At 36.7% G+C, this 20,695-nt stretch overlaps 1 protein-coding gene across 1 annotated transcript in view; it reads left to right on the top strand.

Moving 5' to 3' along the window:
• SDHAF3 (succinate dehydrogenase complex assembly factor 3) overlaps positions 1 to 11,607 on the top strand; it is a 59,163-nt gene extending 47,556 nt beyond the window's left edge. Inside the window, exon 2 of the mRNA XM_012757155.3 lies at positions 8,707 to 11,607. Coding sequence (XP_012612609.2) covers positions 8,707 to 8,910 — 204 coding nt within the window. The 3' untranslated portion in view covers positions 8,911 to 11,607. The remainder of the gene's footprint in view (positions 1 to 8,706) is intronic.
• Positions 11,608 to 20,695: the final 9,088 nt, after the last annotated feature.

Raw genomic sequence — 20,695 nt, 5'->3', positions numbered from 1 at the left:
AAAAACCAAAGCTGTAATTTCTTTCTTTTTTTTTTTTTTTATACAGATTCTCACTTTGTTGCCCAGGCTAGAGTGCCGTGGCGTCACCCTAGCTCACAACAACCTCAAACTGCTGGGTTCAAGCAATCCTTCTGCCTCAGCCTCCCAAGTAGCTGGGACTACAGGCAGGCACCACCATGCCTGGCTAATTTTTTCTATATATTTTTAGCTGTCCAAGTAATTTCTTTGTTTTTTTTCTTTTAGCATATTAGGGGGTACAAATTTTAAGATTTCAAATAATGCCCTTGCCTCCCCTTCCCCCCAAGTCTGAGCTTCAAGCATGACCATCCCCCAGACGGTACACGAATCACTCATTATGTATGTATATATCCACCCCCTCCTCCCCCCTCCCTTCCACCCAATACCCAATTAATGTAGTTCCTATGTGTCCACTTAGGTGCTGCTCATTTAATACCAGTTTCTTGGTGAGTATATGTGGTGCTTGTTTTTCCATTCTTGGGATACTTGACTTAGTAGTATGGGTTCCAGCTCTATCCAGGAATATACAAGATGTGCTATATCACCGTTGTTTCTTAGAGCTGAATAGTACTCTATGGTATACTTATACCACATTTTATTAATCTATTCATGAATTGATGGGCACTTGGGTTGTTTCCACAGCTTTGTGATTGTGAATTGTGCTGCTATAAACATTCGAGTCCAGGTGTCTTTTTTGTAGATTGTCCTTTGCTCTTTTGAGTAGATGCCCAGTAGTGGGATTGCTAGATCAAATGGTAGATCTACTTGTATTGCTTTAAGGTATCTCCATATTGCTTTCTACAGAGGTTGGACTATTTTACAGTCCTACCAGCAGTGTAGGAGTGTTCCTATCTCTCTGCATCCACGCCAACATCTATTGTTTTGGGATTTTTTGATAAAGCCCATTCTTACTGGAAATAAGTGATATCTCATTGTAGTTTTGATTTGCATTTCCCTGATGATTACAGAGGTTGAACATTTTTTCATATGTTAGCCATTATTCTGTCTTCTTTAGAAAAGTTTTTGTTCATGTCCTTTGCCCACTTTTTGATAGGGTTGTTTGATTTTTTTTCTTGCTGATTTTCGTGAGTTCTAAGTAGATTCTAGTTATCAGCCCCTTATCAGATGTGTAGGATGTGAAAATTTTCTCCCATTCTGTAGGTTGTCTGTTTACTTTCATGACTATTTCTTTGGCTGGGCAGAAGCTTTTTAGTTTGATTAGGTCCCATTTATTTATTTTTGTTGCTGCTGTGATTGTCTTTGGGGTCTTCTTCATAAATTCTTTGCCTAGGCCGATGTCTACGAGAGTGTTTCCAACATTTTCCTCTAGAATTCTAATAGTTTCATACCTTAGGTTTAAGTCTGTTATCCAGCATGAGTTGATTTTTGTGAGAGGTAAAAGGTATGAGTCCTGCTTCAGCCTTCTAGATGTGGCTATCCAGTTTTCCCAGCACCATTTATTGAAAAGTGATTATTTTCCCCAGTGTATGTTTTTGTCTGCTTTGTCAAAGTTTAGATGGCTATATGAGGATGGTTTTATATCCAGGTTTTCAGATCTGTTCCACTGGTCAGTATTCCTATTTTTGTGCCAATACCAAATTGATTTAATTACTACAACTTTGTAGTATAGTTTGATATCTGGTATATTAATACCTTCCATTTTATTTTTATTGTCTAGAATTGCTTTTGATGTGCAGGGTTTTCGCTGGTTCCAAACGAAGCATAAAATTATTTTCTCTGTATCTGTGAAGAATGATGTTGGGATTTTAGGTATTGCATTGAATCTGTAGATCAATTTGGGTAGTATAGACATTTTAACTATGTTGAGTCTGGCGACCCATGAGCATAGTATGGATTTCCATCTGTTTACGTCCTGTTTCCTTCCTCAGCGTTTCATAGTTCTTCCTGTAGAGGTCTTTTACCTCCTTGGTTAAGTATATTTCTAGGTAATTTATTTTCTTTGCTGCTATTTTGAAGGATATTCAGTCTTTGATTTGGTTCTCAATTTGACTGTTGTTGGTGTATATGAATGCCTCTGATTTCTGTGTATTGATTTTGTATCCTGAGACTTTACTAAATTCATTTATCAGTTCCAGGAGTCTCTTGGTTGAATCCTTGGGATTTTCTAAATATAATATCATATGATCAGCAAACAGTGAAAATTTGATCTCTTCTGCCCCAATTTGGATACCTTTAATTCCACTTTCATGTCTGATTGCTATTGCTAGGACTTTCAGCACTATGTTGAATAGAAGTGGAGATAGAACTGGAACCAGACAAGGCTGCCCACTAAGTGGGAATGCTTTCAATTTTTCCCCATTCGGTATGATGTTGGTTATGGGTCTGTCCTATACGACTTGTATCATTTTTAGGTATGCCTATTTTATTAAGTGTTTGTATCATGAAAGGGTGTTGAATTTTGTCAAATGCTTTCTCTGTGTCTATTGAGAGGATCATATGGTCTTTGTTTTTGCTTCTGTTTATGTGGTGAATTACATTTATAGATTTACATATGTTGAATCATCCCTGCGATGAAGCCCACTTGGTCATGATGGATTATTTTCTTGATAAGCATCTGGATTCAGTTAGCTAGGGGTTTGTTGAAAATTTTTGCATCTGTATTCATAAGGATATTGGTCTGTAGTTTTCTTTTTCTGTTGCATCCTTTCCTGGTTTTGGTATCAGGGTTATGTTCGCTTCATAAAAGGTGTTGGGAAGGCTTCCATTCTTCTTGATGTTGTGGAATAATTTCTGCAAGATAGGCACCAGTTCTTTGTAAGTGTGGTAAAATTCTGGTGTGAAACCATCTGGGCCGGGACTTTTCTTTTTAGGATGATTTTTGAATTGCTGTTTCTATTTCAGCTCTTGATATTGGTCTGTTCAGGAATTCTATTTCTTCCTGGTTGAGTCTAGGGAGGCTGTGTGTTTCTAGAAATTTGTCCATTTCCTCCACATTTTCCAGTTTGCATAAAGGTTTTTGTAGTATTCATAAATTATATTTTGTATCTCCTTGGGATCTGTTGGGGTCTCCTTTTTTATTCCTGATGGAGCTTATTAGAGATTTCTCTTTTCTGCTTTTCGTTAGCCTAGCCAAAGGCGTGTCAATTTTATTTTTTCGAAGAACCAACTTTTTGTTTTATTAATCTTTTGTATAGCTTCCCTGTTGTCAGTTTCGTTTAGTTCTGATTTGATCTTGTTAATTTCACTTCTTCTGCTGGGTTTGGGGCTGGTCTGTTCTTTTTCCACTTCTTTGAGACAATTCATTAGATTGTCTATTTGTGATCCTTTTGACTTTTGGTTATAGGCATTTATGGAAATAAACTTTCTTCTCTACTGGTTTAGCTGTGTCTCAGAGGATTTGATAAGTTGTCTCTCTATGTTCAAAGAATTTTTTTATTTCCATCTTGATTTCTTCATTTATGAAGTAATCATTTAGTAGAAGGTTGTTTCATTTCCACATTTTTGTGTAGAAGTGTGAGTTTCTGTTAGGGTTGATTTCTACTTTTAATCCACTGTGATCTGAGAAGATACATGGTATGATTTCTATTTTTTTAAATTTATTGAGACTGACTTTGTTGCCTAGGATATGGTCAATCTTAGAGAATGTCCTGTGAGCCAATGAGAAGAATGTATATTCAGTGGATTTTGGATTGAATGTCCTGTAAATGTCAGTCAGTCACTCAATTGTTCTAGAGTTTTAAGTCCATTATTTCTTTATTAATTTTCTGTTTGGAGGATCTGTCCTGTGCATTCAGTGGGGTGCTGAAATCTCTGGTTATTATGGAGTTGCTGTTAATCAATTTGCTTAGATCCAGTAAGGTTTGCTTTATGAATCTGGGTGCACCTAAGTTGGGTGCATATATATTTTAAATTGTTATATCTTCTTGTTGAACTGTACCCTTCACCATTATATAATGACCATCTATGTCTTTCACTACTTTTGTTGGTTTAAAAACTAAATCATCTGAGATCAGAACTGCCACACCAGCCTTCTTTTGGCTTCTGCTTGCTTGAAATAGTGATTGATCTCCACCCCTTTACTTTTAGTCTGTATGCATCCTTGCAAGTTAGATGTGTTTCCTGAAGACAGCAGATACTTGGTTTGTATTTTTTTATCCATTCAGCCAGCCTATGTCTCTTGAGTGGGGAGTTTAAGCCATTCACCTTTATTGAGAGAACTGATAGGTGAGGCAGATTACTGTTCATTCTGTTGGGTTGGACATTGTTGCTTTGTTTTCTCTCTTGAGCCATTGTGATATCTGGCCTTTAATCTTTAGGTTTTGAGTGTCTTTATGTTCATGAGTATTTATTATGCTGTTCCGTGTGTAACACTGTTCTGAGTACTTCTTGTAGGGTTGGTCTTGTCTTGGTGAATTCCCTCAGACTTTGCTTATCTGAGAATGTTTTAATTTCTCCTTCATATATAAAGCTTAGTTTTGCAGGGTACAAGATGGTAGGCTGGGCATTATTTTGTTTCTAAAGAGTGAGAATGGGGCCCCAGTCTCTCCTTGCTTGTAATGTTTCAGTTGAGAAATCTAGCATTATTTGGATTGGTTTTCCTTTGCATGTAACTTGCTTCTTTCACCTTACAGGTTGTAGGAGGGTCTCTTTTGTTGATATTTTGGTCAGTCTGATGACTATGTGTTGTGGTGTTTTCCTGTTTGCATTGTATCTCCCAGGGGTCCTTTGGGCCTCTTGGATTTCTAATTCTAAATTATTGGCCAGACCTGGGAAATTTTCCTCAATTATTTCTTCAAATAGCTTATCCAACCCTTGGTTTTTTTTCTTCCTCCCTCTCTAGAACCCAGTGGAGCCACAGGTTATATTTCTTCATATAATCCCACAATTCTTGTAAGCTTTGCTCATGTCTCTTATTCTTCTGGTCTATCTCTGATTAACTTATTTGATTTGAAGGTGTTATCTTTAATCTCTGAGATTCTTTCTTCTGTTTGGTCCACCCTATTTTTGAGGCTTTCCACTGTATTTTGTATTTCCCTGAATAAATTCTTCATTTCCAGGAGATCGGATTGATTTTTCTTTAAGATCTCAATTTCCTTAGTGAATTTTTGTTCCAAGTCCTGAATTTTCTTTGTGGTTTCTTTGTGTTGGTTATCCATTTTTTCTTACATATCATTGAGCTTTCTTACAATCCAATTTTGGAATTCTTTTGTCATTTTATTGTTTGGGGTTTGGTCAGTATCCATTTCTTGAGAGCTGATGTATCTCTTTGGGGGAGTGTTTTTGGTTTGATACTTCATAGTTCCAGAATTCTTTCACTGAGCCCTTCCTATCTGGATCAGCTGATGTTTTTTCGTATGGTGCTCAGGGGTCCTCTCTTCTATGGTTTCTTGATCTGCCACTGGGGGGAGCTCTTCCACCACACTTGGAAGATACCCCTGATGGGAGGGTTTACTTGTGGAGCCTATTGTGGCCTTTTGCAGTGGATTTGTTCCTTGACCACAGCCCTGACTGTTGGCCACTGATGGGGGGAAGAGATCTAGCCCCAGCATTTTGATCAACTGGGTGACCTAAACTGTTCTGGGAAGCAAAAGCATTTTACTGCCCACTTTCGATCTGCACGCAGGCCCAGCAGATTCACCCTAGATCAGAGGGAGAGTGGCTTTTTTTGTCTTACCCCACCTCCAGGGGTGGAGCCGACCACTCCACTCTCTCTTTGGCATGAGAGATGCAGGCTAGGGGGAAGAGGTAGCTCCCCAGTCTGCACTGCACCCCAGTGACTGTAACTCCCCTTGACATTAGTCTTCTCAGTAGCCAGGCCTGGCTAGCCAATCGCAGATTGTGTAGGGGTGGAATTTGTCAGGAGAATCTCTAGGCTGAGGGAGGGGATCTGCCTGCTGCACCATATCACACCAAGCAGCTGGGCTGTGGACCCCCTCAATGGTGACCGCTTGCCCACTCCCAGGGTACCAGCACTGGGGACTACTGTTTAGGAGGTGCCGGGTTGGAGGTCTGAGTCATCAGGATGCCCCATTGCCACCTCTATGACACCTTCCCACCAGATTAAGCCTGTTCAGCCATTGTTCAGTCCCCTACTTAGTGAATAGCTCTGTAGGGCTGGCCCTACTCTTTACCAGAGGCAACATATCTAACTGCTAAGGCATATAAGAAATATTTTCAGAAGAAAAACTGTGAAATGAAGGCTTTCTTCATTAAAAAAACCTTAGTGTGTTCTCTAATGAACACTTACTAGAAAAGAAGGAGAGACAATGAAATGGTTACTTGGCAGCAGGAGAGATGAGGATCAAATAAGATTAACAGCAGAAACTAATAGGGGCAAAACTTGGTCACTCTGGTAATCGTTATAACCTCTTTGGAATATTAAGGTCTCAGGATTGAGAAAAGATACCCTCTCAAAGCTACCTAGTTTTTTCTTTGGACCCTGATGAATCCACAAGAAAAAAAAATTTAAAACTATTTTGGAAGTTGAAATGGCAAAGAACAGACTGAGTAAAACAGTTTAAATTACATTTTTCTTTGCTGATTCACAAAAATTAGAGTTACATGCTTGTATTTAGACTAGGCCAAGGGGCAGCTCTTCAGTGCCTGGGAATGTTGATAGTTAAGAAATTTCAAACCTACAAATTTAGAAGTGATTGAAATAGTCATTTGCCCATTTTTTAATTGAGTTGTTTGTCTTTTTGATGTTGAGTTCCTTGTATATTCTGGGTACTAAACTCTTATCAAATGATTTGCAAATATTTTTTCTGAGTCTGTAGTTTGTCTTACTTTCTTGATAGTATCTGTTAAAGTTAAAAACAAAGGTTTTTAATTTTGCTGAAGTCCAGTTTACCTACTTTTTTCTTTTGTTGTGATATCTAAGAATCCATTGCTAAATCAAAGGTCATGAAAGTTTACCCATGTTTTCTTCTAGGAGTTTTATGATAACTCTTAGATCCATTTCTAGTTAATTTTAATATATAGTTAGAGGTAGGGGTCCAACTTTACTCTTTTGCATGTGAAAATTCAGTTTTCTCAGCACCATTTGTTGAAGAGGCTATTCTTTCAACCATTGTGAAAAAACAGCTGGCTATTTTATATCAGGGTTTATTTCTGAGCTGTCTATTCTATTGGTATTATGTGTCTAACCTAATGCCAATACCATACTGTTTTGGTTACTGTAGTTTTGTAGTAAGTTTTGAAATTGGGAGGTGTGAGTCTTCCAATTTTGTTGTTCTGCAAGCTGGACTTGGCTTTTCAGGCCCCTTTACATTTCTATATGACTTTGAGTATCAGCTTTTCCATTTCTGCAAGTGAATAACTTTTTTTAAGCCGCCTTTTCAGATTCTGTTTTGAGATTCATCCATATTGGTACATAGACATTTACCATACCATACATAGATATATTTGCTGATATACCCTTATAATCCATTGTCTGAATAAACTTCAGTGTATTTGTCCTTTTTCCTATTGAAGTACAGTTAGATTGTTTGCAGTCTTTTACTTTAACAAGCAGTGCTCGTCTTGTGCATGCTACTTGTTCCAAAGTTTCTTTGGGATAGTAATTCTCAACCAGGGGTGATTTTGCCTGCCAGGGAACATTTGGCAATGTTGGAAGACATTTTTGATTATCAAGACTAGGGGAAGGGGTGCTACTGGCATCTTGTGGGTAGAGACCAGAGGTGCTGCTAAACAAGGAATTACCCCACAACAAAGAATTACTCAAATTATCCAAAAATCTTAATAGTGCCAAGGTTGAGAAACCCTGCTCTGAGGCATATACTCATAATCTAAGCTTTATCAATGCTACTTATGTGCAATGTTTTTATTTTGTTATGATATGAAATAGGTTTCTATAAAACAGAGAAAGTATTTCCAATATAGGTGAAGGTTTGGAATATTTGGAATTAAAATTAAAGCTGCTTCAGCAATGCTAGCAATCCAATCTAATCCAAATCTAAGCAATTTAGACATCTCAACCAGATTGAGTAGCAACATTATCCAGAGTTAACTAGTTCATTCACTTATTCGGAGTCTGTATATAATCTTTATGAACTGAAATACATTAATACTTCCTGCCTGATTAAAAGATTGATTTTAGAATGAGAGTCTGTTTCAGAGAAGTGGCATTTGTGCAGACAGGAGAGTTGTAGTATTAGGCTAAACATGCTACCTGAATCAGAGCAAAGTTATAATGTAAAAGCACACAGTTTTTCCTGAAAAAGATGGTTGTTAAATATTCAAGGCTTAAATGTTTATAAAGTTTCTATTGCTCTTGTGTGTTTTAAATTAAATTTTAAACTGAACATAGGAATGAACTAAATGAATTTTGAAACTCACTTTTTGGCCCATAAGACCAGTGGACTTTGAGAATCTGATGCAGTACATACTTCTGTGCATACAGTTTTGCATGTGGTTTTGGATGGTTTATGCATGCTCTTGAAGCCCATCCATAGCCTACTCCATTCCCCAGTGATTTCCAGGTTGAGAACTTTGCTAAAAGTATTTCAAGAGTTACAATAATATATATATGTATATTTATTTATAATTATTACTGAATAGTAAAAACAATATTTTTTGTATCTTCCTGACCAAATGCAGAAGATTGAGTAATAGAGAAGAATAGGTGACTTGGAATTAGAATTCATCAAGCCCTCCAACATTAAGTGAACAAATGTATTATTTTAACTCTACATCTGTGACCTTCACTTTTGTTTCTCTTTTTACTAGATGTATGCAACAGTGTTATGGCAACAAGCTAACGAAAACAGACAAAATTCAACTGAGAAAGCATGTTTTGGCATCTCTCTCCCAGAAGAAAAACTTAATGACTTTCGTGATGAACAGATTGGACAGTTGCAGGAGCTGATGCAAGAAGCTACTAAACCCAATAGGCAATTTAGTATTCCTGAGTCTACAAAACCAAAATTTTAGTCTATGTAATAAAGGTTAATGCAGCATGTAAAATTCAGAACCCCCCCCCTTTTAAACTGTCATTGGTTTTTAAAATGATTTGAGTTTTGAGAATGCCTTATGTTAATGAAATATTCATTTATTTTTGGATGTTATGAATGCAATATATGGATCAAGATTGTTGGTGACAGTTAAACTCAATGACATTATCACAATAACAGTACTTGTTTGGGTGGAATTTGATTTTGGGGCTAAACATGAAAGAATGGTTCTAAAATGGATAGACATCTAGTATTTTGTTGAAATTTTTTTATATGTAAATTTTTAAAATGCTGTGCTTGTTCAAGCATTAGCCTCAAGGCTTTTCTTTAGCTTCATCAGGTTAGTATATCCTGATAATAATAATAGATGTAGAATTCCAACAAAGTAATTGTTAAAATACATTGTCATTCTGAACATATCATTTCTACTTTAATAATACATACATGATTTTTTTTTTCTGAGTGCCCTCTCCCTGAGTCACTGATTATTTGCAATGAAAGGTTAAAGAGAAGCTTTAAGGTTCAGTATTATACTACCATTTATATAATACACAAAGTAGAATACGTTTCTACAGTGTTTGTTAATAACAAATGACCCCTTAAATAATTTGTGATTACTTTGAGAATCTTATGTATTGACCAATGATTGGGAATATTAAAAGCATTTTCATAAAATTTTCTTAGGCTTGATTTATGAATTTAAAAAAATCAAATGGTAATCCCATTCATGTCATAAAAATGTGAATTTTTGAATATATTACAAGCTTAGGTGAATTTTATCTTCAGTTGTTGCTATGGTCCAAATATTTGTGTCTCTTCAAAATTTTCATGTTGAAACCTAATCCCCACTATCAGGTGATTAGGTCATGAAGCTAGGGCCCTCATGAATGGGATTAATACCTTTATAAAAAGAGGCCCGAGAGAGATCTCTTGCCCTTTTCATCATGTGAGGACATAGTGAAAAGATGGCCATCTGTGAAACAGAAAGTGAGTGCTCACCAGAGTTGAGCTTGGACTTCCCAGCCTCTAGAACTGTGAGAAATATATATCTCTTGTTCCTAAGACACTTAGCCTATGGTAGTTTGTTAAACCAGCAGCCCAGAAAAAGACAGTTATGGATGTTTACCCTGAGATTCTGAAGTGATCATTTTCTAGATGCACTTGCACTTATGTCAGCTCTTTAAAAACTGATCCATGTTTTCTCTCATTTGCTCTCATGTGCTCTTTGTATATGGCTGCTAGGGCCCCCTAGTTCGTTCTTTCATCTTTCTTTGCATCTGTCAGTTGATTAATTATTGGTTATATATCTTTCAATGAGAAAAAGACCAATTAATCTCTCTATAATAGGCTTCAAGGATACAACAATACATAATAAGGTTCCTGCCCTCAAGAATTTTAAAATATAGTGTATTCAGGAACCCTGTTTTATCATGAACAAATACATTCTCTTTACAGTGTTATTTTTTTCATCTTGTCTAATAGAAACCTAGTGCCTGTTGAGGACATGGCTTCTCTGTAGTCTTACGAAATGGGAGTTGTGGATTTTCTTTTTTTTTTTTTTAAACAGAGTCTTACTCTGTTGCTCAGGCTGGAGTGCAGTGACTGTCTCATATAGCTGTCTCATATAGCTCACTGCAACCTCCAACTCCCAAGCAATCTTCCTGCTCCAGCCTCCTGAGTAGCTGGGACTACAGGAGTGTGGCTGATTTTTTTAAAAAAAATTTTGTAGAAGTGGGGTCTCACTGTTGCCCAGCTATTCTCGAACTCCTGGCCTTGGGCGATCCTCCCACCTCAGCCTCCTAAAGTGCTGGGATTACAGGCATGAGCTACTGCGCCCAGCTGTGGATTCTGTTTTAACTTGCTATATCACAGAGCTCCATCTTGTGGTCTCTTTCAATCCATCACTATGTTAGCTTTGCTTACGAACTCTTTCCTTTGTGTTTTTTTTTTTTTTCTTTTTGGGTATACTTTCCTCTTCCTACTATTTTCTTGGCACCTGACTCAATTCTCCACCTCAAGCCTAATGGTTCTTTGATATTATTCACTTTAACTCATTCAACCACCTGTGTCATTGTTAAACTTTCACTATTCAGAACTGTTCCACATCTGAAAGTATGAATTATATCATCCATGCTTTTGTTGCTCTCTTTTATATCAGATTCCCACTGCATAATTTATTTGTTGAATGAATGAATTGCCTATTAAAAACCTGAATATGCCAAACATCATTTTAGATATTGGGACACAGCAGTTATCAAAGACAAAAAGTCTACCCCGTGGGACTCACATTCTAAAGGAGGAACATAAAATACATAAAATATGTAAGATGATAAGTACTATGGAGAAAAATAAAGCAAGGAAAAATGAGAGCTATGGTCCCCAAATTGTGTAGTGAGATGCCCCGGGTCACCACAGAGAACTATTTCAAATTTTTGAGGAAATCATAGGAACATTTGTTGGACACAACACAAATGTCTAGCTCAATATATTAAACAGTTATACAAGTATGTTGCTACATTCTTTCCAATGACATTTCCAATGATCATGTCATTTCCGTTGACATTCCAATGACATTCTTTCCAATTCTTTGTGAAACTGGGCTTTTAATGGTTGCTGTTATATAAAGGTAAATATTAGACAAAAATTTCTACAGAAAATAAAGGTGGTAGTATCCAATATTTTAGACTTAGAATTTTTTTTCCTGTGGTAATCTATATGTGGCTTGTCTCTAGCATGTTCTTTAATGTATTATTCTCCATGTGGCTACAAACATCACCTTACTGATACACAAATCTGATATTTCCCTGCTTAACATTTGGAATGAAGGAAGGTGCTTGGATTATACTTAATGATAGTGAAAGATGGCACACATTGGCATCCTACCATTGGTGGTGGTGGTTGAGAGGAATCTCATACAGCTTATGGAAAATAAATTGGAAATAAGGAATTTTAAAAATGAATATACCTTGATTGAACCCATGAATTAAAAAATTAAACCAATAAATTCTAAGATTCTAAGGAAAAATATTAATAGAACCATAGGCAAAGTCTTTCATGTAAACATTTTTTGGGGGAGACAAGGTCTCACTGTCACTCAGGCTGGAGTGCAGTGTGGTGTGATCATAGCTCACTGCAACCTTGAATGCCTGGGCTCAGGTAACTCTCCCGCCTCAGCTTCCTGAGTAGCTGGAACTACAGGTGTGCACCACTATGCCTGGCTAATGGTTTTTTGTTTTGTTTTGTTTTTGTAGAAATGGGATTTTGCATGTAGCCCAGCTGGTCTCAAACTCCTGGCCTCAAACAATCTTCCCACCTTGGTCTCCCAAAGTGCTGGGATTATAGACATAAACCACCATGCCCAGCCCTAAACATATTATTAAAAATGATATTTTTTTAAATGGTATTTAAGAGAGAATATTTAGGAATAGCAAAAATGCCTCAAACATCAGAACAGCTAAATCAGTTGTGATAACATGTATAAATAAATTTAGGTTTACAAAGACTTTTTCTTTTTCTTTTTTTTTTTTTTTTTTTGAGACAGAGTCTCACTTTTGTTGCCCAGGCTAGAGTGAGTGCCGTGGCGTCAGCCTAGCTCACAGCAACCTCAAACTCCTGGGCTCAAGCGATCCTCCTGCCTCAGCCTCCCGAGTAGCTGGGACTACAGGCATGTGCCACCATGCCCGGCTAATTTTTTGTATATATATTTTTAGTTGGTCAATTAATTTCTTTCTATTTTTAGTAGAGACGGGGTCTCGCTCAGGATGGTTTCGAACTCCCAACCTCGAGCAATCCGCCCGCCTCGGCCTCCCAGAGTGCTAGGATTACAGGCGTGAGCCACCGCGCCCGGCCTACAAAGACTTTTTAATGACATAAGTTTCCTGACATTGATAAGCAAAAAAAAAAAAAAACTATAAAATACATAGCATTTCCATAAAAATGTTAGATTTTTTTTAAGTATTGTGACAGATTTTGCTAATCTGAGCAATTCTGCTAAAAACTAAAACTTTCAATAGAATACAAAAAGCATTTTTGAAAAGCATCTAGGAGCTGGCAGTATCCTAAGAGATTAAATAGTAACAAGGCCAGTATTGCTAAGTGAAACCACTGAAGCCTCCCTTAGCCTGAGCGTATGTTTCAAGTTTGGCTTTGATGGTCCTTTGGGACATAGTGGGCAAAAGACAAAGCATACAGCCCACTTGTGATGGAAAGTCATAAGAGACACTTTGTCTATAAAGCCAGGACCCTCTACATCCTCAGAGTAAGAATGAGCCAGAAGAAAACCTGCTACAGTACTTCTGCAAAGTTGCAGGCCATCACAAATTCAAGTCATATGTATCCTAAAACAAATAAAACTTAAGCTATGAATTTAGTGTAAGATGGCCCTAGAATGAGTGCCTGGCAGATTTAAACAAATTTGTGGAGGATACTCGGGTTATAAATAATTTCCCTAGGAAAGTGAATGCCCCAAGTTTCAATAAACAAGCAAACTCCACGAGGAAAGCCAGCAATATAAGGCAGCAGAGATAGACCACCAGAAAACTCAGATATTGGAATTATCATATGTGTAATATGAAACATATGTTTAAAAATAAAAGTTGCTTAGAAATATCTATAGGAAACAAGGCTTTATAAAAACTGACCTAGCATATTTGAAAAAGAACCAAATAGAACTAATAAAAATGGCAAATAGACTATTGAGGTTTATTTTTAATTTTAGTTAGATAGGTTTAACAGAAGATTAGATGGACCTGAAAAGAGAATTAGTGGCTGTAATATAGGACAAAAAAAATTGTCCAGATTGCAGCATTAAAAAGGAGCTTAAAAATATGAGAGTAGAGGATAAAGAAAAGGGTCTACTGCATATCTAATAATAGCTTTAAGTAGATAGTGGGGCAGAAGCAATATTTGAGGCTATAATTGGTAAGAAGTTTTTCAAATCAATGAAAAATAATCAGTCCACGGATTTGTCCAAAGCAGAATAGATATGAAATCCTCACCTAGAGACACCATAGTGCAAAAAAAAAAAAAATAATACAAAAGACAAAATCTTGTAAAAGCAGCCAAAACTAAAGTCACAGATCACCTTCAGAGGAATATCAGCTAGTGCATGACAACTCCCTGCATGGCCTTGGCAATCTAGCTCTTCCCTCCCCGCCTCCTTTTCTTGCTTGTGGTTCTCAGAAAAATGTGCTGAGTATGTAACATCCTAAGATAAGGGAGAACTCTCCAGAACAGCCCAGGCTCTGTTTTTGTCCCTCCTAGAACAAGATGTCCTTCAATGCTTAGCCCAGCAGATCATGTAAACCTCGGTAGATTGCTTTCTATGGGCTCTCAGCTGCAGAACGAGTGGAATTTTCACAGATGAGATTCTGTCTGTCCTGGGCAGCTTTCCTAAGCTTTAGGGGACTGCCTAGTCATGAATCCTAGGCTAGTTTTGTCCCTTATTGCCAAGCTATAAATAATAAATCTACTTCATGTAACTTATTGTATGTGTGAACATTCTGTCTCACCAGACTCTTGGAAGTAGAAATTGCAATGTAGGACAAATTGGGCTGATGTGGTAACCAGTGCACAGTGAATCTTCCTCATAGCTAGACCTTCAGCTGACTTCTCAGCAGCAATAATGGAAACCAGAAACCAGTTGAGTGACTGTCTCTAATGTGTAAAGGGAAAAATAACTTCCAACTTAAAATTCTGTACCTGGCAAATATATTTCAGGAATGATGGTGGAATGAAAACAGTTTTAGACAACAAAATATGCACAAGTTTGCCACCTACAGATTCTTACTGAAGGAAATTCTAAAGGATGTGTTTTACTTATATAGTAGGAAGGAATAATAGACCAAGAAGTATGTAAATATGGATGAATCTAAAAGTATACACTTCATGTATGGAATAATAATGTTGCATGGAGCTAAAAATGAGAGATTTAATATATACAAGAATAATATATATAAATTCATGGGATAGTGATTTGAGTAATGCTGTAAGTTTGTATGGTCTGAGAATAAAAAGTACTGGTTAACTTAATTTTAACTTACATATAAATGTGATTTATAATGTAATACTACAAATAATTGTTATGTAGAAATGAGTATATAACTTCCAAGCTAGTAGAGGAAACATAAAATCATTAAAAAAGAAGGAAAATAGAAAAAGAAACATAGAAAGGACAGGACAAATAGAAAAAGCTGAGATAAGAGATTTAACACAAATATGTCAGTAATTATATTGAATGTAAATGTATTAAATGATCCAGTTAAAGGCAGATTGTTAAAACTGATTAAAAAATGAAGCCAATTATAAACTGTTATGGAAGACCACACCTAAATCATAAAATATAGACAGTTTGAAAGTAACATGATGGGTAAAGTTATACAAACCAAAAGAAGGCTGATCTATACATATTAATATCTGAAAAAAATATTAAGGCAGAAACATTGGTAGGAAAAAAGTCATTTCATATAATGAAAGGTTCAATTCACTAGGAAAATAATTCTAAATTTCCATTTACCTGGTAAGTAAATGATTAAGCAGTCCCATAACTAAGGAAGTTAACACAAGTCCAAATAACCTTTAAGTCAAAGAAGAAATCCTCGTGGAACTGGACAATGGTGAAAACGTTTAATAAAATTTATGAGTTGCAACTAAAACAGCACTTGGAGGAAATTGACTTAAATGTATCTAACAGAAAAAAAACTGACTAATACTGAGAGTAACATCTATCTTAAGTTAGAAAAACACCACAAAATAAGCTCAGAGAAAATAGAAGGAAATAAAGATTAGAGCAGAAGGAAAACTTAAAAGCCAAAAGTTTATTCTTGGAAAAAGACTCATAACAGTGATAAACCTCTGGCAAAATTAATCAAGAAAAACAGCAGGCACCATAACCTACATCAGGGAAGATGAGAAGAGAAAGAGTAGTGATAGGAGTGATGACAACAGAGAGAGCTGGCAAAAGAGAATTCAGACCTACCAATTGTTGACTTATATGAAGAAATGGGAAAAGTCAAGAAAAAAATAGATGCTTCTCAATCTGATGAAATTTTTGATGAAGTTGTGACAATTTTTGACAAGGAATGCTAATTCTAAACCTGAAAGCATCCTTGAAATAATTCCATGCTTCATATGAAACCAGAGAAGATCCTATATAGCAAAAGTGACTTTAAGCAAAAAGAACAAATTGGGAGGCATCAATTTACCAGACTTCAAGCTATACTACAAGGCTGTAGCTACTTAAACAGCATGGTAATGGCACAAGGACAGAGACAGACCAATGAAACAGAACTGAGAACCCAGATACAAAACCATCCTCGTATAGCTATCTAATCTTTGACAAAGCAGACAAAAACATACACTGGGGATGCGGAGTGAGAGTAGTTGAGATAGGCCTGTAAGGAGATTAGCTACTTTTCCCCACGGAGCCAGGTCCCTAAGATAGGGGTCACCACAGAGGATAAGGAAATTGATAGGCTACAGAGAGAAATAAAAGAATACACAAAGACAAAGGTATAGTTTATAGTTATATATATATAACTATACTATATATATAACTATACTATATATATAACTATATATATATATAACTCAGATATATATATATATATATATATATATATATATATATATAACTCAGATATATATATATATATCTCAGATAAAACGCAGTGGGAGGTTCCTAGGGGACTGGCGGATCCCCACAACCACTAGCCAAATGGTTAGATTCATACAGGTTTTTATACTCACAGACAGCAATTACCAGTCATCAGAATAACATATTTGCATATCAGGGAATACAGTTGATAGGTGATACAGGTTGTGAGTTAGGGTCAAAAGTCCTCTCAAGGGGCTTCTAATCTATCTAGGTGAACAAACAGGTACAAAGTCTTTCAGGGGCTAATTTCTAAGTTCTAAGAAGTAGTTGTCAATGAACAAAAGTAAAACAAAAGAAGTATAGTGACTCAATATATCTTTGATTAGTTATGGTGGACTTAAAGGTAGACAGACAGGAGAGAGCAGGAAGCCCATCTCTAATAAAACAGGTTGTTTATAATCACTGGGGTGCTTCTCTGGGCAAAGTGCACTCGTTGTCTCTGGCTCCCACCCTGTGGGTCATGTTTGCCTTGTCTTGTCTTTCAAGACACAGGGAAGCTCACAGATTTTAAGATACTGGGAAGCCTTCCTGGAAAACATCCTTACTGGAGATTTGAGAGCTCTCCCAGGATAGCAGCCTCTAATAAGTGAACCATTGAGTCCACACATACCTTCAGGGCAAATGCCTGCAAATTCCTGTTTCTGTCTTTAATATAGTAATATTGGGTTATACAATAAAATAATGGTCTTATGAGCCATACCTCATTAATTCCTCAATCATATTTTCCCAACATGGGGAAAAGAATCCTTATTCAATAAATGGTGCTGGGAAAATTGGATAGCCTTGTGTAGAAGATTGAAACAGGATATACACCTCTCAATTCTCAAAAATCAACTCATGGTGGATAACAGACTTAAACCTAAAGCATGAAACTATAAGAATTCTAGAGGAAAATGTTGGAAAAACTCTTATAGACATCTTCCCCCTAAGGAAAGAATTTATGAAGAAGACCTCAAAGGCAATCACAGCAGCAACAAAAATAAATAAATGGGACCTGATCAAATTAAAAAGCTTCTGCACAGCCAAGGAAACCATCATGAGAGCAAACAGACAACTTACAGAATGGGAGAAAATATTTGCATGTTACACATCTGATAAAGGGCTGATAACAGAATCTATATAGAACTCAGGAAAATCAAGAAAAAAAATCAAACAACCACATCAAAAAGTGGGCAAAGGACATGAACAGAAACTTTTCTAAAGAAGACAGAATAATGGCCAACCAACATATGAAAAAATGTTCAACATCTCTAATCATCAGGGAAATGGAAATCAAAACCACAATGAGACATCACTTATCTCCAGTAAGAATAGCCTTTATCAAAAAGTCCCAAAACAATAAATGTTGGCATGGATATGGAGAGATAGGAACATTCATACACTGTTGTTGGGACTGCAAACTAGTACCTCTGTGGAAAGTAATATGGAGATACCTCAAAGAGCTACAAGTAGAACTACCATTTGATCCAGCAATCCCACTACTGGGCATCTACCCCAAAGAACAAAGGACAATTTACAATAAAGTCACCTGCACTTGAATGTTTATAGCAGCACAATTCACAATTGCAAAGATGCGGAAATAACCCAAGTGCCCATCAATACATGAGTGGATAAATAAAATGTTGTATATACCATGGAGTACTACTCAACCACAAAACAAACTGGTGATCTAGCACCTCTTGTATTATCCTAGATAGAGCTGGAGCCCATTCTACTAAGTGAAGTATCACAAGAATGGACAAACAAGCACCACATGTACTCACCATCAAATTGGTATTAATTAACACTTATGTGCACATATAGTAATGACATTCACTGGGTGTTGGGCAGGTGGGCGGGGAAGGAGAGGAAGAGTATATTCACACCTTGTGGATGCAGTGCACATTGTCTGGGGAATAAACGTGCTTGAAGCTCTAACTCTGGTGGGGTAAATGCAATATATGTAACCTAAACCCTTTTACCCCCATAATATGCTGACAAAAAAATTAAAAAATAAATAAGGTGTGGCACCAAAAAAAGACAAAGAAATCATGCTTCAGTATTGCTTTGATAGCTGATATCACACTCCTTTTAATCTTTAATCATAACTACTTCTCAGTAAAGGCTGGAAAGTATATAGTAAGACGAATTAAAATTTTCATGTTCTCTTAAAAAATAAAAGATATAGGTTGGTGGAATTGATTAAAAACATGAACCACCTATATTCTGCCTAGAAGAAATTCACCTTACTGGTAAACATATTTATAGACTAAAGGTAAAGGAGTGGAAAAAGATATTCCATGCAAACTGACACCCAATGAGAGCAGTAGTAGATATGCTTGCATCAGATAAAATAGACTTTAAATCAAAAACCAAAAAAGACAAAGTCATGATATACAAATGAAGAGATCAATTCAACAAGAGGATATAACAATCCTAAATATACATGCACCCAACACCAGAGTACCTAGATTCATAAGACAAATGTTACTAGAACTAAAGAAAGAGAAAGCGATATAATAGTGGGATTTCAACACTGTACTCATAGTACTAAACAGATCATAGAGACAGAAAAATCAATAAACACTGGACTTAAATTGGACATTAGACCCAACGGACCTTACAGACTTTATAGAACATTCTATCCAACAACTGCAGAATATACTTTCTTCTCATCAGCATATGAAACACTCTCCAAGATAGACCATATGTTAGGCCACAAAATAAGTCTTAGGAAAAAAATAGAAATTATACCAAATATCTTCTCAGACCACAGTGGAATAAAACTAGAAATCAATATCAACAGAAACTCTTGAAACTATATAAATACATGGAAATTAAGCAACATGCTCCCGAACAATCTTTGGGTCTTGCTCTTGCTCATGGTGGTCTAAAACTTCTATCTGAAGCAATCCTCCTACCTCAGCCTCCTAGACTGCTAGTATTACAGGCATGAGCCACCACTGCCCAGCCCCTCTTCTGGTTCTGATTGCTACCAGATTCATGAATTCTTCTTTGTTCAGATACACTCGAAATGTATTTTGTCCAAAGATTTTTTAATTGTATAAATTTATGGGGTACAAGTCAGTTTTGTTACATGGATATATTGTGTAGTGGTAAGTCTGGACTCTGTCTCTACTGAAAAAAAGTAGAAAAAATTAGCCAGGTGTGGTGGTGCGTGCCTGTAGTCCCAGCTACTCAGGAGGAGGCTGAGGCAGGAGGATCACTTGGATCCAGGAATCTGAAGTTGAGCTAGGCTGATGCCATGGCACTCTAGTCTGGGTGACAGAGACTCTGTGAAAAGAAAAGAGAGAAGAGAAAAAAGAAAAAAGAAAAGAAAAGAACCAGAAGAGGTTCAGAGTGCTACCAGCAGCACTCTGGCTGCAGCAGTGTGTGTAGCAGCAAGCTTTTATGTGGAAGGAAGACAAAGAAAATATCCGATTGGTTCAGAGTATAAAGATACTAGCTAGAGGTTGGTTGGTGGTTTCTGATTGGTAAAGTCTCTAGTTCCGTTATACTGTTTACGTTGGACTTCAGTCTGCTCAGGCAGGAACCTGAAGCACTGGAGCTGTCTCAGTCTAATGGCCACCATATTGGAATTTAAACACTTGGCAAATGGGTAAGAGTAGAAACCTCACAACATCCCTTCCCCTTTCAAACCTGACCTTTCTAGTGCAGTTCATCCCACTTCTTAACCCTAAGACTTTGCATATACTGCTCCATGTCTCTGGAATGCATTTTTACACCTTTTCTGTCCCTTACTTGTTTTGGCCTTAGCTGAGATGTTGCCTGCTAGGCAATCTTCCCTGTCTCCCTAAGCCAGGGTTAGGTGTCCCTTTTTTGTGTTCCCACAGTCCACTTGACTTATCCTCATCCCAGCATTTATCACATTATGTGGAAATTGCTTGTTGAATTGTCTAGACCAGTGTTTCTGAACCCTTTTTATCACCCTCCAAGGACCCTTTTTTAGATATTTTGTTCCTAATTGCTACCCCTGATGGAATTTTAATGCCACATATACTATACATCCATTTATATACTGTGGGTATGTGTATGCCTTATCTACTTTTTTTAAAAAAAGATTTTCTTCACCCTTCCAAAAACCCTTTCACTTCTCTACCCTCATTCTTGA

The sequence above is a fragment of the Microcebus murinus genome, chromosome 9, assembly GCF_040939455.1.
Source record: "Microcebus murinus isolate Inina chromosome 9, M.murinus_Inina_mat1.0, whole genome shotgun sequence".
NCBI lineage: Eukaryota > Metazoa > Chordata > Mammalia > Primates > Cheirogaleidae > Microcebus > Microcebus murinus.
Note: the sequence above shows the minus strand (reverse complement) of the source record. Positions and strands in the feature narration are given on the sequence as shown.